Source organism: Phyllostomus discolor, chromosome 2, assembly GCF_004126475.2.
Source record: "Phyllostomus discolor isolate MPI-MPIP mPhyDis1 chromosome 2, mPhyDis1.pri.v3, whole genome shotgun sequence".
Taxonomy (NCBI): Eukaryota; Metazoa; Chordata; class Mammalia; order Chiroptera; family Phyllostomidae; genus Phyllostomus; species Phyllostomus discolor.
The window spans coordinates 160,767,192-160,786,688 of record NC_040904.2 but is presented as its reverse complement, the minus strand read 5'-3'; the positions used below and the strand labels follow the sequence as shown (position 1 = coordinate 160,786,688).

General features: G+C 43.8%; 2 protein-coding genes and 2 non-coding genes across 9 annotated transcripts in view; all 4 read right to left on the bottom strand.

The window, feature by feature from the left end:
• BAZ2A (bromodomain adjacent to zinc finger domain 2A) overlaps positions 1–2,249 on the bottom strand; it is a 36,494-nt gene extending 34,245 nt beyond the window's left edge. The window contains exon 1 of one of the 6 annotated variants that reach the window (XM_028531716.1): positions 1,559–2,249. Coding sequence is in view for 3 of the 6 variants with exons in the window: in XM_036018787.1 (XP_035874680.1) it covers positions 1,559–1,562 (4 nt within the window). In the remaining 3 variants the exon portion in view is untranslated. Of the gene's footprint in view, positions 1–316; positions 398–1,558 lie in introns of those variants that run through there. The other 5 variants (XM_036018787.1, XM_028531714.2, XM_028531715.2 and 2 more) reach the window with 5 other exon arrangements.
• Positions 2,250–3,248: 999 nt separating this feature from the next.
• On the bottom strand, positions 3,249–10,031 carry ATP5F1B (ATP synthase F1 subunit beta). The gene is made up of 10 exons (XM_028531798.2): positions 9,418–10,031; positions 8,784–8,966; positions 8,357–8,531; positions 7,427–7,548; positions 6,997–7,181; positions 6,164–6,322; positions 5,901–6,023; positions 4,716–4,928; positions 4,077–4,278; positions 3,249–3,503 (listed from the first exon to the last, which is right to left on the bottom strand). The coding sequence occupies exons 1-10, from the start codon at positions 9,542–9,544 to the stop codon at positions 3,406–3,408; spliced, it is 1,587 nt and encodes a 528-aa protein (XP_028387599.1). The 5' UTR covers positions 9,545–10,031; the 3' UTR covers positions 3,249–3,405.
• Positions 7,277–7,347, bottom strand: LOC114514255. Its single transcript, XR_003685980.1, has one exon. It is a non-coding gene; the product is annotated as a small nucleolar RNA SNORD59 (small nucleolar RNA).
• On the bottom strand, positions 8,641–8,715 carry LOC114514254. The gene has a single exon (XR_003685979.1). It is a non-coding gene; the product is annotated as a small nucleolar RNA SNORD59 (small nucleolar RNA).
• Positions 10,032–19,497: the final 9,466 nt, after the last annotated feature.

Here is a 19,497-nt window from a genome sequence, read left to right as displayed (position 1 = left end):
AGGAGAGGAGGCGAAACCCAGACCGCGGGAGATTGTTCTGGCGAGGAAGGCGCAGGGGAGGGGTAGGTCATGGGTCCAGAACAGGAGGGATACCCGGGAGAGGTTGGCCGAGAGGCGTGAGAAGCCTTGGGATTCCGGTTGCAGAGGACAGGGGAGAAATAAGCAAGTAGATAGTGCGGGGGAGAGAGGAAGAAAGGCAGCTCCCGTAGGGGGATGGTCAGATCCTGAGTCCCGGCCACTAGGGATCCTGGGGCAAGGGACCGCAGCGGCGGCCCGCCCGGGGACTGCGGGACCGGACGTGGGTGCCGGGCCTCACCTGGAGCAGGGCCGGGCGGCGGCGGCGACGGCGCAGGTGGCCCAGCCGGGCGGCGGCGCCTCCTCCCCCAGCCCTGGGCCGGCGGCGGCGGTGGAGGCGGCGGAGGGGGGGGGGGGGGGGGGGAGAGCACTTAAAGGGGCAGGAGCTACTGGGGTAAGGACGAGTCCTTGGGTAGGGCTGTTGCGAAGAATACGCTGGGGGAGGGGGAAGCGGGTGGCGTCTCCTAGGGGCCAGAACCAGGAAGGATCCCAGATGGAGGAAGAGAACAGATCCCAGGAAGAAAAGACAGAAACTTCTGTGGTGACGTGGGAGATGGCGGTGGGTCCTAACAGGAGCACTTTGGGAGGGCTCCGCCTGCGCTCCCGGGGCACCGGCAAAGATCTTTTCACAAAGCGGGGCGGGGAAGACAGTGAGAGTCACGACTCCCAAGCAGGAATGGGAAATGCCGGAGAGGGAACTCAAGGCCTATCCTGCTGCGGGTAACGCACAGCGGCCCTACTAGGTGAACAGGTTTCCTATGTTTCGGCTCCTCAGATCTCCATCCCTACAGCTGTAGAAAGGCCTGCCAGTCTCCTTTCCCCGGCACTACCCAAGTTTAAAAGCCTGTGGAGTGAGGAAGCCACGAAGGTAAAGACCTAGGCCCTTCAACCACAATCTTGCCTCTCACCCAGTGTTGTCAGTGACTGGGGCGTGGGGGGCCGCCTGTAGCAGCCCTAGTGGGACCGTGAGAATCGGCTTTATTCAGGTTCAGTTTTCCCCCAACCACCACCACCCTTGCAGCAACCTCTGGGGCAACAGGAAACAGCTGCTCAGTGCAGCCCCCACCTGGTGGTGGGTCAGGGTGGGGGAGGAGAGAAAACAGGGACTTAAAAGGCCTGGGAGAAATTAGGGGGAGTAAAGACCTACCAAAAATGGCCTTTACTTTTCGGGGAGGGGTAGCATTGTGTACTGTGAAATATTACTTGAATCTTTGTAGCTTAAATGGGAAGGAGCAAGGGGCTGGGTAATGGGGGAGGGGGTTGTGAGGTGGAGAGTCTCAGGCTCTTCCTTGGAGCTGGAGCTTGCAAATGCTCATGATCCTGTGCTCGGCAGCCTCACCGGCTGAGCTCTGTACCCCTATGGTCCCTTTTCTCCTCCTTCACCCCCCAAAAGAGCAAAGGTTAGGCCCCACCCCTGCTGAGTCAGCCAGAGAGGGAGGCAGGCATCCCTCAGGCCTTCCCGGGGGCTGGTCCTCAAACTTACCCATGTCAGGCTGGCAGGGCTCCAGGGCTGGGACCACCCAGCTCCTCACCGACCTTGGTTCCCCCTTCACGTGAAGTCTGGCGTTAGAGCCTCCCAAACTGAGCTGGGAACTAGCACGAATCAAAAAGCCAATGTATGCTTCCTGCAAACCACAGCCTGAACTGCTGTAGGGTGATGTCCCTGTGTGACAGACTGGGGTGGAGAGGGAGGAGGGAAGGGCGGGGCTTTCTCTGGGTGGAGAAGGGAGGAGGAGGCGAGGACAGGGCAGAACCAGGAGAAATATGGAGGAAGGTTAGGTCTGTGTTGACACTCCAATGGCGTGGTAGAAAAAGAGAGTGGTAAAGAGGGAAGGAAATAACTAGTTGCAGCTAGTAAGAGGGAGAAGGTTCTCGATGAATGCTGAGAGATATGAACATCTGAGAGGCAGGGGTGGTGGGATACAAATGACCTTTAGGATCACAGTTCCCAGGTCTGCCTCTGGATAACCCAAGAAAGCGAAATAGAAAAGGCTGAGCCATACCCTTGAGCCTTCTGAACCAGCTTCATATCCATCCACTCTAGACTAAGGACCTAATGCCCCCTACCTCCATAACTCAGCATTTCCCCAAATCCAGGTTTTTCTAGGGGCGAAATACTGGGCACGGGTGGCTCAGGGGCTCCACCTTCTGTCCAGAACATGACACAGAAGAGTGGAGCCAAGGACGTCATAAGGCCGATGGGAGGAAACTTAGAGGCCGCTACCCCACCCCTGGCACCTCTCCCAAGGTCCCTCCCCAACCTTCAGCCCCCAGGGGCCTCTGAATTGGGATGTTTCTCTCCGCCCAGCTTCTGCCCAGCTTCAAAGCTTCGGGGGTGGGGCTTATAGATGCAGACTCCTCCTCAGGACAAAAGCCCCAGCTGGTTTGTAAACAGTCATTAGCTAAGAACCACGTCCCAGCAAATGGCCTTCAAGGATTTCAAAATGGTGAGATCAGTTCTTGCAGCCTCCAGTCCTACCACCAGAGGGTGGTAGTGGGTATGGCACCAAATCCGACTTTGCACTGTAACTGGTACTTGTTTCAAACTGAAATGGGTGTACTTTTGACTATTCTAATCCTGCACCTTTTAATGACATAAGACGAAGACGGAATTCCATTATTATAGTTCAGTAGCCCAAGGCCAGCAACCCTGAAAATTGCTCTTATGCAACACACCAGTCTCTCCCCAACTTTAGTAAGGGATCTTAGCAGAGGTCAGGATAGGCTTCATGGCATTTTATACCATTTCTTCAAGCCATCACACACACACAAGTCAAGGCTTTACCAAAATATAAATAAATCAGGGAGAACACTGGGGGGGGGGGGGATGTTAAAAAAAAGCCCAAGAAAAAAATGAAGGCCTACGAAGCCCTTTTGACTAAATTTTTGCACATATCAGCATTAACCCTTCAGACCATTTCTTAAAAATTAAATTTTTTGTTCATTTATTAACCCTTGCCTTGTTTTAGAACAGCAGTTATTTCTAAATCCCAACCATTTTTCCCAATGTGCACTTCCAATAAGACCCACAGTTCACCAATCCAAGACAATGCTTTTTTTGTTTGTTTTTTTTGACAACCCATTTCAAACCCTATGGCCTACTTTGTGCTGTTTTTGTGGCTGGCCACTCTAAAATTACTATTGGCTATATGGTTAGGACCAAGAAAAACAGATTTGGAGGCATGTACATTTTATTGTAAACCTTAAATACTCTTCAGACAAAACACAATGTCTTCAATCACGGCTTTCATGTGGCTTACAGAGAAAACTGAATTTTTTAGATTAGGGACAAGGAGGGGGACAGCTTGGAAGAAAGGTGCTAGGATCCCCTCATGAATGCTCCTCAGCCAGCTTATCGGCTTTTGCCACAGCTTCTTCAATGGGTCCCACCATATAGAAGGCCTGTTCTGGGAGATGGTCATATTCACCTGTAGGGGGAAAAACAAAAGAAAAATCCAACTGGTGAGAAGTGGAGGGACATCAACTTTCTGCAGTGTTACACACCTTACAATTTGAGGTCATCCATCAGAATGTGGTGAATTCATGTCATCTAAGAAATCTTTTCTAAACAAACTTCCCTCACAAATCCAATTTATAAGACATGATAGCATGGATTAAGAACAAACCACATAACCTGGGTTCAAATTCTTGCTCCCTACTTTGGCTGTGTGACATTGGAACTGTGCTGTAAGTCTCCTAATTTGTAAAACAATAATACTTTCTTCCTAAGGATATTGTTAGCTCACTTAGAAGAGTAGCTAACACTGAACACAGTAAGTGTAGGCTGACAAGAATCAAGTAATAACATGTCACCCTCTCAGAAGTAGAGTCTTTCCAGAGAAAATTAAAGGGAAATAGCTTATTTTTCAACATTATGTAATTAGGACAATATATTTATATATTGTTTGATGGCTACTAAAATGGGAACACAGCACCACAAGCATTCAAGACAATTTAGGTTTTTTTGCCATTTATGTTCAGATTTACACTGGACATCTCACCTGCCAAAATCTGCTGGAATCCTTTGATGGTCTCCTTCAAGGGCACCAGCTTCCCCATATGACCTGTGAAGACCTCAGCAACCTGGAATGGCTGAGACAAGAAACGCTGTATTTTCCGTGCACGCGACACAGTCAACTTGTCTTCCTCAGAAAGTTCATCCATACCCAGGATGGCGATGATGTCCTGGAGGGATTTGTAGTCCTATTGAGAAAACAAGAGAGCCTGGAGTAAATATTTACAATCTTTTAATTTGGACAAGAACCCAAGCGTTATTATCACCTTACATTCACACCACGCTTTATACAAAGCATTTTAGCACCTTATCTCACTTTATATGTGCAAGAAGTTAGTGGAGCAAAAGTTACAGACTTGGGGTGATCATGAGGGCCCTCAGCTAAGATCAGTGTCTTGTTCTTCCTACTCCTAGTCTGGTACTCTTAGAGAAAACTGGATTCCAAAGACCAAGTACCTGGAAACCCAAGTGACCTGATTAACAACCACTAGAAACTGCTTGTCTCATCCTTCCTTGCTCTAAAGCAAATCATTCAAGTCTCCAGGAAAAATGTGGTCCTAATACAGTCCCCAAATTCCCTCTGTATAATTTTATGGACACAAATCTCACCTGTAATAATACTCACCTGTAGGATCTTTTGTACCCCACGGGCAACATCGTAATGCTCACTGCCAACAATGTTGGGATCCATGATGCGAGACGTGGAGTCCAGAGGATCCACAGCTGGGTAGATGCCCAGTTCAGCAATAGCACGGGACAGCACAGTAGTAGCATCCAAATGCGCAAAGGTAGTGGCAGGGGCAGGGTCAGTCAAGTCATCAGCAGGCACATAGATGGCCTAAAGTGAGTTAAGAAGCCATGAGGAGCAACAGAAAGCCAAGTAATTCTTCTCAAGCCATCCCCTTTTCTGAACTCTCCCCATTCTCACTCCAGCTTCTTAGCATTCAAGAGTCTACCTCAAAAGAGCCTTCTTACCACCCGTAATAGCTGCTGAGTTCACAGATTATCTGATCCTTATCAACTGTGATGAAAGAATTTTCACAGTCCTTTTGCTTTTCATCCTACATTTTAATTCTTATTTTATCTCTACAGTAGTCATAGCCACTTTCTGAGTTAAAGGTTCAGTCCCCAGTCGAGACACATATAAGAGGCAACTGATCAAGAAGCCAAGAACTTGACACATGGACATGAACTAAAGAGGGAGGGATGTGGATGGGAGAGGGTGTGCAGGGGAAGGGGAATGAAGGGGAAAATGGGACAACTGTAATAGCATAATCAATAAAATATATATATTTTTTAAAAGAGACAACTGATCAATCTCACCCTTTCTCCTTCCCTTCCCCTCTGTAGAATCAATAAAAAAATGAAAATAAAACTAAAAAACCTTGCACCACTACAATAGTTCACTAGGGATCATTCAAGTTACTACCCAACTTAGACACATTTTCAGATTTTACTATACATACCATCTGTAAACATTTGAAAAAGTGTAGTATATTAACCCAATACTACTTACCATTCAATTTCCATGTAGTTCCACAGACTCCCCTTCAGGCTGGAAACCACTACTTTGTGATCTACATTTCCATGTATACCTTCAATTGCTTTATATGAATGTTTCTTAACCTTTTAGCACTTTTAGCATGAACACACAAAATCTTACCTATTATTTCAGGGAGCACATGAACCCAGTTAAAAACCTCTTGAAATGTAAGTTAACTAGGTTTTATACTGCCTTTATACATGCCTTTTATATATTTTGTACATGCCTATATACAAATTAGATCTTCATTTATTTCACTGTTCTTACCTGTACAGAAGTGATAGATCCCTTCTTGGTGGTGGTGATCCTTTCCTGCATGGTACCCATATCAGTGGCCAGGGTAGGCTGATAGCCTACAGCAGAAGGGATTCTTCCCAATAAAGCAGACACCTGGCAGGGCAGTAGGGGTGGGGGAGGTAGAGCACAAAAAGTGTTAGGTGTCTGCATCTTTAGCCTCACCTGCACCATCCCATACATCCCATAGAAAGCTCGAATGAACCAAGCAGGCCCTCTCAAGCTTTCTCTCTTACCTCTGAGCCAGCCTGGGTGAAACGGAAAATGTTATCAATAAATAGCAGTACATCTTGACCTTCTTGGTCTCTGAAGTATTCGGCCACAGTCAGTCCAGTCAGAGCAACCCGAGCACGAGCACCAGGAGGTTCGTTCATTTGACCATACACCAGAGCTACCTGTAGTAATCATACACAACCAGAAAATCTGAATAGGGAGCTCAGGGTTTATGTATGCAGGCTCAGAAGGCTGCCTTATCCAAATGTGGGAAACTCAACTATATAATGTGAGGTTGCGGGGAACTGCATTTGCAATCTCCCCTGGCAAAAAAGAAAAAGGAAAACCTGGCGGAAGAGTGCTGAAGCCATATACCTATGATCTCCAAACAGCTAAACTATTTTAAAAAAACTCTCCTCAAAAGATGTTAATGTTTTTATTCACAAATTTTGTTCCCTTTTTAGAGCTGCAGTTTAAAACACAAGATAATTTCTTGAATTAATGAGGTAAAAGTTTGTAATTTACTGAGGTAGTAGGAAGAAAATTAACTGTAAATGAAGGTACGAAATAGGGTTATGAGACATATGAACCACATCCAACTTCCCCCAAAATAAGCTTTCAAATGATAAGTCTAGCTACCATAAAAAGCCTAGAAATTTAATCTAATGTTAAAAAGGGGGGGGGGGGGAATCTGCACTAGTGTATTAGAAATTGGAGGGGAAACACTGACAGGAATTCCCTTCGTAGATCCTAGGACACCAAAATGAAAACAAAAACCATGGCTTCAGCTAGCAACACAGTCAACTACAGTGATTTTGTAGTGTACTGACTATATGGACATCAATTCAGTGCTCACCTTGGAGGTAGCATCTTTTAGGTTGATAACACCAGACTCAATCATTTCATGGTACAAGTCATTGCCCTCACGGGTTCTCTCACCAACACCAGCAAACACAGAATAACCACCATGGGCTTTGGCAACATTGTTGATTAACTCCATGATCAGTACAGTCTTGCCAACTCCCGCACCACCAAAGAGCCCTGGGAGAGGTTGAGAAAATAAAAAATAGTTAAAAGTTCTGTGTTCCTAAGAAGCAAACTAAAAAAAAAAAAAAAAAAGCTTTTTAGATTTTTTTCCTTCTCAGAAATGGCATCTGGCTTCAGCACACTCAGAAGAACGAAAGTCAGAAGCTACTCATCAGCGAGGGACAGTACCCACTCATACTATGGTAGGATTTTTTTTCTCTGTGTTAGGTTTGGAAAATATGTACCCACCACTGACATACCAATTTTGCCACCCTTCGCATAGGGAGCCAAGAGATCCACAACCTTGATACCAGTAACCAAAATCTCCTGCTCAACACTCATCTCCATGAATTCAGGAGCCTCGGCATGAATAGGAGCAAATCTGCAAAGGCAGAAGAGGTCAGTGTCTATTCATCCTGTTGAAGGATTCCTCTCAATTTTCAAGTCTAACCCTTTACTCAATCTCATCTCCTCTTACAAAAGGGATTTCATTATCTTGGAATGCAACAGTCCTTTTTTCTAACTTCCAGAAAGATTTTCCTCTTAATGAGTCCTAAATTAATAGCACCCCTTCACATACCAATAAGAAATATATGATATACACTGTATTTTGCCATGTATAATGTGCATTTTGCCCAACTTTGGGGGAGAAAATAAGAGTAAGCATTATACATGGCAAAATGCAGTTAAGTTCTAGAAACCCCACAACATAAACCACTGGTACTGAAACTTACTTAAATAGCCTTGGCTGGTATGGCTCACTGGACTGGGCACTGGCTTGAGAACTGAAAGGTTGCTGGTTCAATTCCCAGTCAGGGCACATGCCTGGGTTGCTCCAGTTGGGGGCATGCAAGAGGCAACCCACTGATGTTATCTCTCCCACACTGATGTTTCTCCCCCTCTTTCTCCCTCCCATCCCTCTAAAAGTAAATAAAATCTTTAAATTAAAAAAAAAACTCACTAAATAATCAACTTGAGTCCTGAGTAGCAAGTTTTTTACAATCAGAATTTCTGCATCTTTAATTTTCTTCAGAAGATACTGCATTGTGTGACTTTAATAATTGAATATTTCAGTATCTCAAGTATTCTCCACAGGAATATTCTACCATTCTATAAGGTGTTAACTAATATATAAAACTTCAACAAAAAGCTGTTCCTCTGTGTGTAGATGCAGCAAAAGGGATCCTTACTGTTTGGTTTTGATGGGGCCTCTCTCATCGATAGGTTCTCCAATGACATTCATAATTCTGCCCAAGGTTTCAGGACCAACGGGAATTTTGATGGGTGCACCAGAATCCAGGACCTTCTGGCCTCTAACCAAGCCTTCTGTACCATCCATGGCAATGGTCCTTACTGTGCTCTCACCTGTTAGACAAAGGCATTGCTGCAAGGTGATGCATAAAAATAAGGTGACCTCGTGGTATTTAATGAAGTGTAGGTGGCATGAAAGACCTAAATTAACCAAGACTCCTTTCCTTCTCAGTACCTAAATGTGGCTTCAGCAAACTCAGAAGAACGAAAGTCATTTTGATAAAATCATCATAGAAGGAAGATAGCCTGATATGGGAAATATTTGGGCTAAAAATACTTTTAATATTCGTAACAAATTGTACTTACCCAAATGCTGGGCCACCTCCAAAACCAGCCTGGTCTCCCTGCCTTGCACCTCTAGAGCATTTAGGATGGGTGGTAGGCCCTCATCGAACTGGACGTCCACCACTGCACCGATGACAGCCACGATGCGCCCAGTGGCGGCTCCTGCCTTTGGCGAAGGAGATGTTTGGGCGGCATAGTCTCTGGCTAACAGACAAAAAAAATGTTGGAAGGAGGGGGGTCAGGGCAATTAAAGGTCACTGGAAGATCGGACTTAACCCACAAGGGCCGGTGAATTCAGGCCAGGCCCGGTCTCCTTCCGTTTGGAAGGAAGGCGTGTCCAGAGAAAGGGCAGCGCAGAAACCAAAAAGCGCCTGCACAATCTTCCAACCTCATGCACAAAACTCCATTATGCGAGACCTCGGTGCACCCCATTTCATGTGAAGGTCACTGCGCCCCCATTTTCCTAAATGAGACGGAATTAGATCGGAAAAAAGCTCATGGGTGAACCGTTCTTGTTCTCCAGCCGTTAAAGAGAAGGAAGCTGGCCCTGGCGTCCTTCTAGCACCGTATACCTTAGGCCCGAGAGACAATCGGCCCCGGGCTCAAGGTCATGGGGCGGTAAAGACAATCCCAGCTCCTAGAAAAAGGAACTTACCAGGCTGGAGTGCTGCCGGGGCGGCCCGCAGTAAGAGCTGAGCTTGGGGTAACGGCGCTGCAGGGCTGAGTCCCCGCAAGGCCCCGGAGGCCGAGACTGCGGCCACACGACCCACAAGCCCCAACATGGCGGAGTCCGGGTGGAGACTGAACGCAACAGTGTTAGCAGCCGCCAACACTACGGAGATAGGGGCGAGGCCTACTCTGCAGTAGGCACGTCCATTGGATGAATTTGCTGCTCATCATTCTCAGAGCTGTTCCTATAGGTTAATGGTCTCTCATCGTTTCAACCGTTGGTCAAAATTGGTGCTAATCTGAATTCCTTTTTTTACTGGACATTGTCAGGCTAGGTGCAACCCTCAGAGCCTCAAAACATAATTGGACAACTGGGATGTCAGTCGAAGGCTGTATTTGGCGGAACTACGTTTAGGAGAAGGGCCAACTTCCTGTTGGGCAGCACGTGGGCTGTCTGGCTGCCCTTGGGCTCTCTCCTTAGGTAGGACCTTGAGCTGGATGACAGTTTCAGGGGCGGAAGTTAGGGAAACGGTTTCGTCGTGAAGCAGCACTGACGGTGACCTTGGCGAAGTCAGGAGCTTTCTTTAAGAGACAAAGCACTATATCTCTTTTGCAGTGGTGAGACTGGAAGCTTACGAGACAGCTCAGCAGGTCAGGAATCCGAACAGAAATCTCTATCACTTAACGTTGTACAATGAAGGAAATTAATGTCATTAATAGATTAGATGTGTGCTAGGCATTGAAAAGGCATTAATTAGACTTAGGGGCTCCCTTTCAAGAAAGGAGCAAACAATGCAGTCAAGTGTGATGGGTCCTGGCTGAGTGGCTGCACGGAGGAGGAGGAGGAGGAGATAAATTTGGGTCACCTAAAGATGAAGCGCAATAGCCACAAAGTGGAGAGGCTGCCCTGGCCGGTGTGGCTAAGTCCGTTGGAGCAACCTCTCTTAAACCGAAAGGTTGCACTTTTGAAATGTCGGGAGTTTGATTCGGGCTCAGGGCTCATTCCTGGATTGCAGTTCCATCCCCTCTAGGTAGGGGCGAGTACAGGAGGCAACCGACAGTTTCTTTCTCTTTCTCTCTCTCTCTCTCCAAAATAAAATGGGCAAAGGACTTGATAAGCCTTTAAAAAAAAAAGTGGAGGAGGTTGACATCTCTTGTGAAACAAGAGTAGAAATTCCTAGGGTAAATAGGAAGGACTATTCCTAGCACACATTTGCGTCAAAGAGCATGCTCCTTTTGTGGAAATACAGGTGAGGAAATTTGGAGGTAAAGAAAAGAAAAAGAAAGGGTAGCAAAGAGATCAGTATAAAAAGAGAAGCAGGAGCCAGGTCTCAGGGCTTTGGATGGAAGTGGGTGCTAGACAGGTGGGTATGTGGAAGTGTTCCTTGAGTATGAAAAATCATAGAATAAACAGGGCATTCTTTTCTGTAGTATTAAGGTTTGAATTTTGAGTAAATATACAAATGAAGTAATCACTTTGCTTTCTTTTTTTTTTTTTTGAAGATTTTATTTATTTACTTTTAGAGAAAGAGGGAGGGAGGAAAAAAGAGAGGGAGAAGAAAGAGCAATGTGTGATAGATACATTGATCAGTTGACTCTTGCATGCCCCCAGTTGGGGCCCTGGCCCACAACCCAGACATGTGCCCTGACAGGGAATCAAACTAGTGACCTCTTGGTACACAGGCCAGCACACAATCCACTGAGCCACACCAGCTAGGGCTGTAGTGTGGATTTTATTCAGAGCTATTTGGGGACAGGATGGGGGAGACTCAATCTGTTGAAATATACATGACCATATGGAGTAGTTCAGCATGGAGCTACCTTCCTCAAACTTCCCCTCACCAGCCCACAGTAGTTCTCATTTTTCTGTATATCGTAAAAAAAGTTTCCTGTTTGGCAGGGTAGAGCTAGCTATTTAAGGATTTAAAGAAGAAAACAGGAATAGAAGAGAAAGTTAAATTGGAAAGTGCCTATGGTAATATTGGCTAGTAAGAGGGATAGAACCCAAGAAAAACAGCCACATGTATGGAGCAGGCAGAGAAAAATAAACCAGTGAAGAAACAGTACAGAAATAAGAGGACCAAAAAACTTTGTGTTAAGAATCAAGGAAAGAAGCCCTGGTTGGTGTGGCTCAGTGGGTTGAGCTCCGGTTTATGAACTAAAGGGCACTGGTTCGATCCCCAGTCAGGAGGGCACATGCCTGGGTTGTGGACCATCTCCCCAATAGGGGTTGCATGAGAGGCAACCACACAGTGATGTTTCTCTCCCTCCCTTCCCCTCTCTAAAAACAAACAAACAAGTAAATTAGTCCCTGGCCAATTGGCTCAGTTGGTTGGAGGGACATCCTGCACACAAAAGGTTTTGGGTTTGATTCCAGGTTAGGGCATATACCTAGGTTTCAAGGTTGATCCCTAGTCCAGTCAGGGTGAGTATGGGAGGCAACCTTACGATGTATCTCTCTCTCTTCTCCCCACCTTTCTCTTTTGAAAATCAATAAATATATCATCAGGTGAGGATTTAAATTTAAAAAAGAAAGAAAGCCCTGGCTTTTAAATTTAAAAAAGAAAGAAAGGTATGGCTCAGTTGGTTGAAGCGCCACTTTGTACACCGAAAGGTTGAGGTTTCAGTTCCCAGTCAGGGCAAATACCTAGGATGCAGGTTCCATTCCCTTGTTGGGGCATGTACAAAAGACAACCAATCAATGATTTCCCCTCTTCCTACACCGCCTCCAAAAGCAATGAAAAATAGGTTGAGGATTAAAATTAAAAAAAGAGAGAATCAAGGAAAGAGTCTTGGCTGGATAGCTCAATTGGTTAAAGCATCGTCCTGATACACAAAGGTTGTAGGTTTCATCTCTGGGTCAGGACACATATTAGAATCAACCAATGGCCCTGGCTGGTGTGTTTTAGTGGATTGGGCCTGTGAATTGAAAGGTCACCAGTTCAATCCCCAGCCTGGACATACGCCTGAGTTGTGGGCCAGGTACACATTTGAGAATGTGCAAGAGGCAACCAATCGATATTTGTATCGAACACCAATGTTTCTCTCCCTCTTTCTCCCTTCCCCTCTCTAAAAATAAATAAATAAAATCTTTAAAAACATGAATTCCCATCACTAAAGCATCAGGCATGAAGACAACCTCCCTCACACCTGGGAAAAGCCTAAATGTTTCCCTTTTCCCTGAATTGGGGGTACAGGATCCTAGCCTTAATGAAGCTAGGTGATAGATACAGCTCCTCTCCATCAGAAGGGTGTATCTGCTCATTATTAATACTGAGAATGACTCAGATGGAAAACTCCATTCGAACTTAGTTTCCCTGAAAAGATTATGGATGGGTGAAAGAAACTGTCCATCCAGGTCTTTAAGTTAGCTGTCCATTTTAGAATTAAAAAAAAAAAAGAAAAAAGAATCAACCAATGAATGCAATAAATGAATGCATGAATAAGTGGGACAATAAATTGATGTTTCTCTTTCTCCACTCTCCCTTCTGTCTAAAATCAATTTTAAAGAGAATCAAGGAAAGAGTATTAAGGAGAAAGGTGGTCAATAGTATCAATCACATTATCATATAAGGGCTGAAAAGAACCAAGTGAGTTTGGCAACCAGGAATTCATTCCATGATGAAGTGGGTCAAAGGTAATTTCAATGAGCTGCATCAAGTAACACCTTTTAAAAATTATTTTTGATCCATACTCTTTCCTTTATGTTGGGCAGCAGCCCAGCTAATAGACACCTATATGTTTCACTGGCTTCCCTCAACTAGTCGAGATGAGGTTTCTGTCTATAGGTTACTCCTTAAGAGTACTGCCACTGGAGCCATGTCATTGGGCAAGTTATTTAAAAATCTCTGTACATCACTTTCCTCATCTATAAAAGAGATAATAAATTGGGAATAATCTCAGGGTTGTTTTGAGAATTAAGTATATTAATACATGAAAGAAACATTTAGAACAATGCCTGGCATATAGCACAATTTGTGTTAGCTAGTATTTTTACTTATTTAGTGGTAGGATCCTTTGGTCTTGGCCAAAATTTTATTAACCATCAAACACAGTTAAACTAACACTTCACTTAATATAGGTGTAAGATTTTCAAATAAATTCCAGGTTACTAAAGCTCATTACTTTTTCAAAAGTATCACACATTTGTCCTCTTAGCAAGATTATCATTAGTAATTTAAATTTCTTCTTGGACATTTGGATGGTTAAATCTTTGTAACACATTGCAAAATAAATGCTTAAATGTTACGGAGGTGGATATATAAAGCCATTTCTTCATTATGCTTGTGTGAACTTTTAATTTTTCTAACTCCTTTGCTGTCAATGTTTGCCTGTAGCAATCTCCTATCCTCTTGTGAAACCAGATTACTTGCTAAATTTATAAGTAATACTGTCTAAAATAAAATTATACTTGACTAGCTTGGGTTGAAATAGGTTTTAGCAGTCTTTCTGAACAAATGTTATCTGTAAGTGCTGACATGTTAGTCCTACTTCATATTTTTTGATTCCCAGATATCAGGTAATATTTATGTAAAATACAAGTTACTTTACACAATAGGAACCACGAACATCTGATTTCTTACCTGAAGTTCCTTTCAAATGACTGACCCCATAATCTAAGACTGAAAACCATTTCATCTTAAGGTGAAAATTGCATTTCCTGCCAACTCCTTATTTTACTGCCATCCACAATGATCATGCTTCACATTCTTCCAGTACTCTGCTAATTGGTAGAATGTCTTTTGATTCTACATTTTAATTTTTTAAATAAGATTTTTATTTATTTTTAGAGAGAGGGGAAGGGAGGGAGAAATGGAGAGAAACATCAGTTACCTCTTACTGGTCTCCAACTGGGGACCTGGCCTGCAACCCAGGCATGTACCCTGACCAAGAATCAAGCCAGTGACCTCTCAGCTAGCACAATGACGCCAAACCCACAGAGCCACACCAGTCAGGGCTACCACATTTCTTTCTTTTTTTAATTTTTAATTTTTAGAGAGGAAGAGCAAGGGGGACAGAAAGGGGAAAAAGGTCATTGCTTTTTTGTTCCACTTATTTATGCATTTCATTGTTTTTTGTGTGTGCCCTGACTGGGACAGCAAACCTGCAACCTTGGCATATTGGAATGACTCTGACCAACTGAGCTAACTGGCCAGGCCCTCTACCACATTTCTCGACAATCATCTTGGGTGATTTCAAATTCCATGAAAATAATGCATTCAGTACTGTAGCTTCAGAATTCTTTAATCTCTTCAATTCCAATTAGTTTCATATTTCACGTAGGCATCCTAAGCCCCACAGTCATTCCCAATTTTTTTTTAAAATAGGAATTCAGGATTCTTTTTTTTTTTTTTAAGATTTTATTTATTTCAAGAGAAGGAAAGGAGGGAGGGAGGGAGGGAGGGGGGAGAGAGAGAGAGAGAGAGAGAGAGAGAGAGAGAGAGAGAGAGAGAGAGAGAGAGAGAGAGAAAGAAACATCAATGTGTGGTTGCTGGGGGTCATGGCCTGCAACCCAGTCATGTACCCTGACTGGGAATCAAACCTACAACACTTTGGTTCACAGCCCATGCTCAATCCGCTCAGCTACGCCAGCCAGGGCTTCATTCCCAATTTTTATCACCCTGAAAAGTTCTTCCTCAGAATCCAATATTACCAGACCACCAATTTTTTACACAGTACATAAACATATTCTAGGTATAAAGAATTAGAGTCCTTTCACCACTATACCTAAAATCTCATTCCCCTACCCAGAAATAACCTTTAAAAATCATTTGGCATGCCCTAGCTGGTGTGGGTCAGTAGATTGAGCACCAGCCTGTGAACTGAAGGGGTATTGGTTTGATTCCCAGTCAGGGCACATGCCTGGGTTACCGGGCGGGTCCCCAGTACAGGAGCATGCGAGAGGCAACCACACATTAATATTTCTCTCCTTTCTCCTGTGTGGAAATGGATAAAATCTTTAAAAAAACTTTTTTTTTTTTGCATATATCCCACTCATTTTCTACCCATTCCATATCCATATAATGGAATGAATTTTTTAAAAAGATCTTATTTACTTTTAGAGAGAGGGGATGCAGAGAGAGGGAAACATCAAGGTGTGACTGTAGCTTCTAGCCTCTTGCAGGCCTCCTACTGGGGACTCCGCCCATAACCCAGGCATGTGCCCTTGGGAATCTAACCAGCTACCCTTTGGTTTGCAGGCTGGTGCTCAATCCACAAGCCACACCAGCCAGGGCAGAATGAATTTTTAAAAAATTCAATGGAAGCTCACTACAGGAAACTTGCAAGTTCTGATTATTGTTTTGGAGAAATTTTGTGTCAGTATATTTACATTTACTTTATCGATCATGAGTATACATTATGCCCTAAGAATGTGTAATGATTTACTCCATTAATGATCATTTGGATTGTGTCATATGGCTGTTACATGTAACACTGAATGAAAAAAAGAGATCTTACGCACATCATTGCGTATGCCACCCAGTACTTAATGTAAACTCCTAGAAATAGAATGTTGGCTTAAAATTATATTCATTTAAACCTGCCACATGGCCCTGTAAAACCATCTTGCTAATTTGCCAGGTCCCCCAAATTTTTAAAAATGTAGTTAATACTAAAGGAATAAAATTAAATTTGCATTTCCCCGATTTCTACTAAGATGGAATACTTTCATGTTTATTGGTCATTTATTTCTTCAGTGAATTCCTGTCCCTACCTTTTGCCCATTTCCTCCCTCTATTGGCTTGTCTTAGTGATTTTAAGTGATCATGTGGTCTACATGGTGCAAGTATTTTTTTCTAGTATATCACTTACAGTTCAACCTAGGTAATTTTTAATGCCAGATTTTTTTTTCTTTGTAGCTTCTAGATTTTTTTTTTTTTTGTATCATGCTTGGAAAGATTTCCCCCTTTCGTTAGGTAAGAATTTGATTAATGAAAGAAGGGTCATCAAGGAATACATATAAAGGAGCCATGGACAAAGCCAAAGGTGGGGTAGGATTAAGGATGGGGGCAAGTGAGGTGGAGGACAGTGGTGGAGGGAAAATAGGTACAACTGTAGTTGAACAACAGAAAACTGATTAATGAAGTTTTTTTCCATGAGTGGGCCAGGAAGTTCCTGCATCTGAGTCACTAGATAGATGGAATTATTAAAATTCAGCTTCTGTCGCACTACTCACACTTCAGATCCTCAATAGCTCTATGTGGCTGGTAGCTACTCTGTCAATGGACAGATTTCCTTCATCACAAAAATTCACACTGGATGGGACTGATAATCTCAGCAGGACCAGCTGATTCAGAATCTGTATTTTAGATCTAAAACAGGTGTCAAACTTGGAATCAGAATGACCCTTTCAAGTTTGATTAAGTAGGTCTGTTTGGGGGCCCAGGATTTATATTCCTAACAAATTTTTCTTTTTTAAAAAAAGATTTTTAGAGGAGGGGAGGGGAGAAAGGGAGAAACACCAATGTGCTGTTGCCTCTCAGGCACCTCTCACTGGGGACCTGACCTGCAACCCAGGTACATGCCCTGACCAGGAATTGAACCAGCGACACTTTGGTTCACAGGCCAACACTCAATCCACTCAGTTACACCAGCCAGGACTCTTAACCAATTTCTCTGTGGGACTGATGCTGCTAGCACGGGACACTTCAATCACTGATCTCAAGTACCAGTTAAACTGTAAATTCCTGGGCTCCACATACACCCACTAGAGTTGAGACCTAGGAATCCACATTATCAGAGCCCCATGTTTTTGACAGTTTGAGAACCACTGGGTTCAAGAAGTGCCAGAGGACTAGAGAAAGGAAAGGAAGTAGAGCTAAGAGGCTATTTAGTTGTGAGAACAATGGTTAAGGAACAGGTATACTCCCCCCAATGAAAGCTATTAGTTGTAGGAGTGGCAGCTTTACCATTCTTACCCTTAAACTCAGGATCATTATGATTCAGCCAAGGGAATGGGTTACTAAATAGAGTATGCAGGTGAAGGTCACTGTTTTGAGGCTAAGAAATTTAGGCTAGAGTTCTAGATAGGTTCTTCACATAAATTATCCAGGCCAAAATATAACTTATAAGCAAGTGACACGATTTGGTTTGCATTTTGAAGAAAACCATTAAGAACAAAGCCAAGATTGGCAGCATCTTAAATGTTATCACAAACCCTATTTGACCACTTACATCTGTCTGGAATTTGCCTTTCCATGTCTCCCTGCCAGTGTCTTAAGTTTACCTTTTAAAAAAAGTTTACCTTAAAAAAAAATTTATTTAGGCCTGGCTGGCGTGACTCAGTGGATTGAATGCTGGCCTGTAAACCAAAGGGTCACTGGTTGATTCCCAATCAGGGCACATGCCTGGGTTGTGGGCCAGGTCCCCAGGAGGCAGTGTGCGAGAGGCAGCCACACATTGTATTTCTCCCTTTCTCTTTCCCTAAAGATAAACATGCCCTGACTGGTGTGGCCCAGTGCATTCAGCGCCGGCCTAAGAATCAAAGGGTGGCCACTTTGATTCTCAGCCCAGGGCACATGCCTGGGTTGCGGGCCATGTCCCCAGTGGGGGGCACACGAGATACAAGACACTGATGCTTCTCTCCCTTTCTCCCTCCCCCTAAAAAATAAAATCTTAAAAAAATGTATTTACTTATTGTTGAGAGGGAGGGAGGAAGAGGGAAACATCAGTGTGTGGCTGCCTCTCACACACCCTCTACTAGGGACCTGGCCTGCAACCCAGGCATGTGCCCCGACTGGGAATAGAACCCGTGACCCTTTGGTTCGCAGGTTGGTGCTCAATTCACTGAGCCACACCAGCCAGGGATGTTTACACCTTTTTTGCCATTTGAATTCCTGCACTAGTTTCCTTTCCTCCAGATCCAGTCACAAAACATTTCCCACATTATGGTATTCCTTAAATGATAACTGAATCTTCACCAAATGTACAAACTATGAGAATAGATTTATCCCAATTCAAATTTAAACCATTCAAATGTGAACAGATTTTTTAAATGAAAAAAAAAATCTTAAAAGCAGATGGAATCAGAAACCCACCAAGCTGTACTTTAATGCTCTGTAGTCTAATGGCTGGCCATAAGATGACGAATCCTTAAATTAACATTTTTAACTTCCAGGATCTGACGTGCAGTTTTTCAATTTCCTGGCTGGCATAGCTCAGTGGATTGAGTGCGGGCTGCAAACCAAAGGGTTGCAGGTTTGATCCCAGTCAGGGCACATGCCTGGGTTGCAGGCCAGGTCCCTAGTGGGGGCCATGCAAGAGGCAACCACACATTGATGTTTCTTTCTCTCCCCCTCCCTTCCCATCTCTAAAAATAAATAAAATCTTAAAAAAAAAGTTTTTCCATTTTTGGTGACTATAAAACTGGGGAGATCCCAGCTGGCTGAGGATGTCAGATCTCATTGCCATCCTAAGCTCTTCGCTTCTCCCCTGAAGCCCCATAATAAAATCGTTTGATGTCCCACTCTAAAAAATAGTTTTTGAAGAGAATCAAGCTACAATTGAAAATTTAGGGTTTGACTCTGGTCAGGGCATATGCCTAGGTTGCAGTTTTGGTCCCAAATCGGCAACAGATGCTTCTCCCTAAAATATATCTCCCATTGAGAGAAAAGGTATCTCTCACTAGGACTTTGAGGTAACTACAATCCCTTAACAGGACCAGAACCCAAGGTACTCTTGTAACATAACAGAGTTGACTGTCAAATGTTATGCTAGGGCTACTGAAGAGTGGGAAGATTTTCTAGTTGTAGCACTTCAAGAATATGGTGTTGAATATCATTCTAAAGTCGTAACAGGGGAAGGAAAAAAGGTTTTTATGTCCTATGCATTATCTGTTAGTGCACTTCTGATCTACCATGTTTTTGTCCACTGTTCCCCCCTACCCCAAGGCCTAGCCTGTGAGCTCTTAACGCAGCAATTACTTGAAAGATTCACCTTTGTATTCCCAGCACTTAACACTGCCTGTATAACACAGGTCTCACACAAAGAAGTGCTGAAATATAAAGCATTTCTATGCTATGACAAATACATATAGAAACTGGAGGGAATAAAAAACTGCCAAAAT

Coding starts and splice junctions, on each gene's coding strand:
- ATP5F1B (XM_028531798.2), bottom strand. CDS start 9,544: ATGTTGGGGCTTGTGGGTCGTGTGGCCGCAGTCTCGGCCTCCGGGGCC. Junction 8,967..9,417: donor CCCGGCAGCACTCCAGCCTG/GTAAGTTCCTTT, acceptor TTTGTCTGTTAG/CCAGAGACTATGCCGCCCAA. Junction 8,532..8,783: donor GGAGGTGGCCCAGCATTTGG/GTAAGTACAATT, acceptor TTTGTCTAACAG/GTGAGAGCACAGTAAGGACC.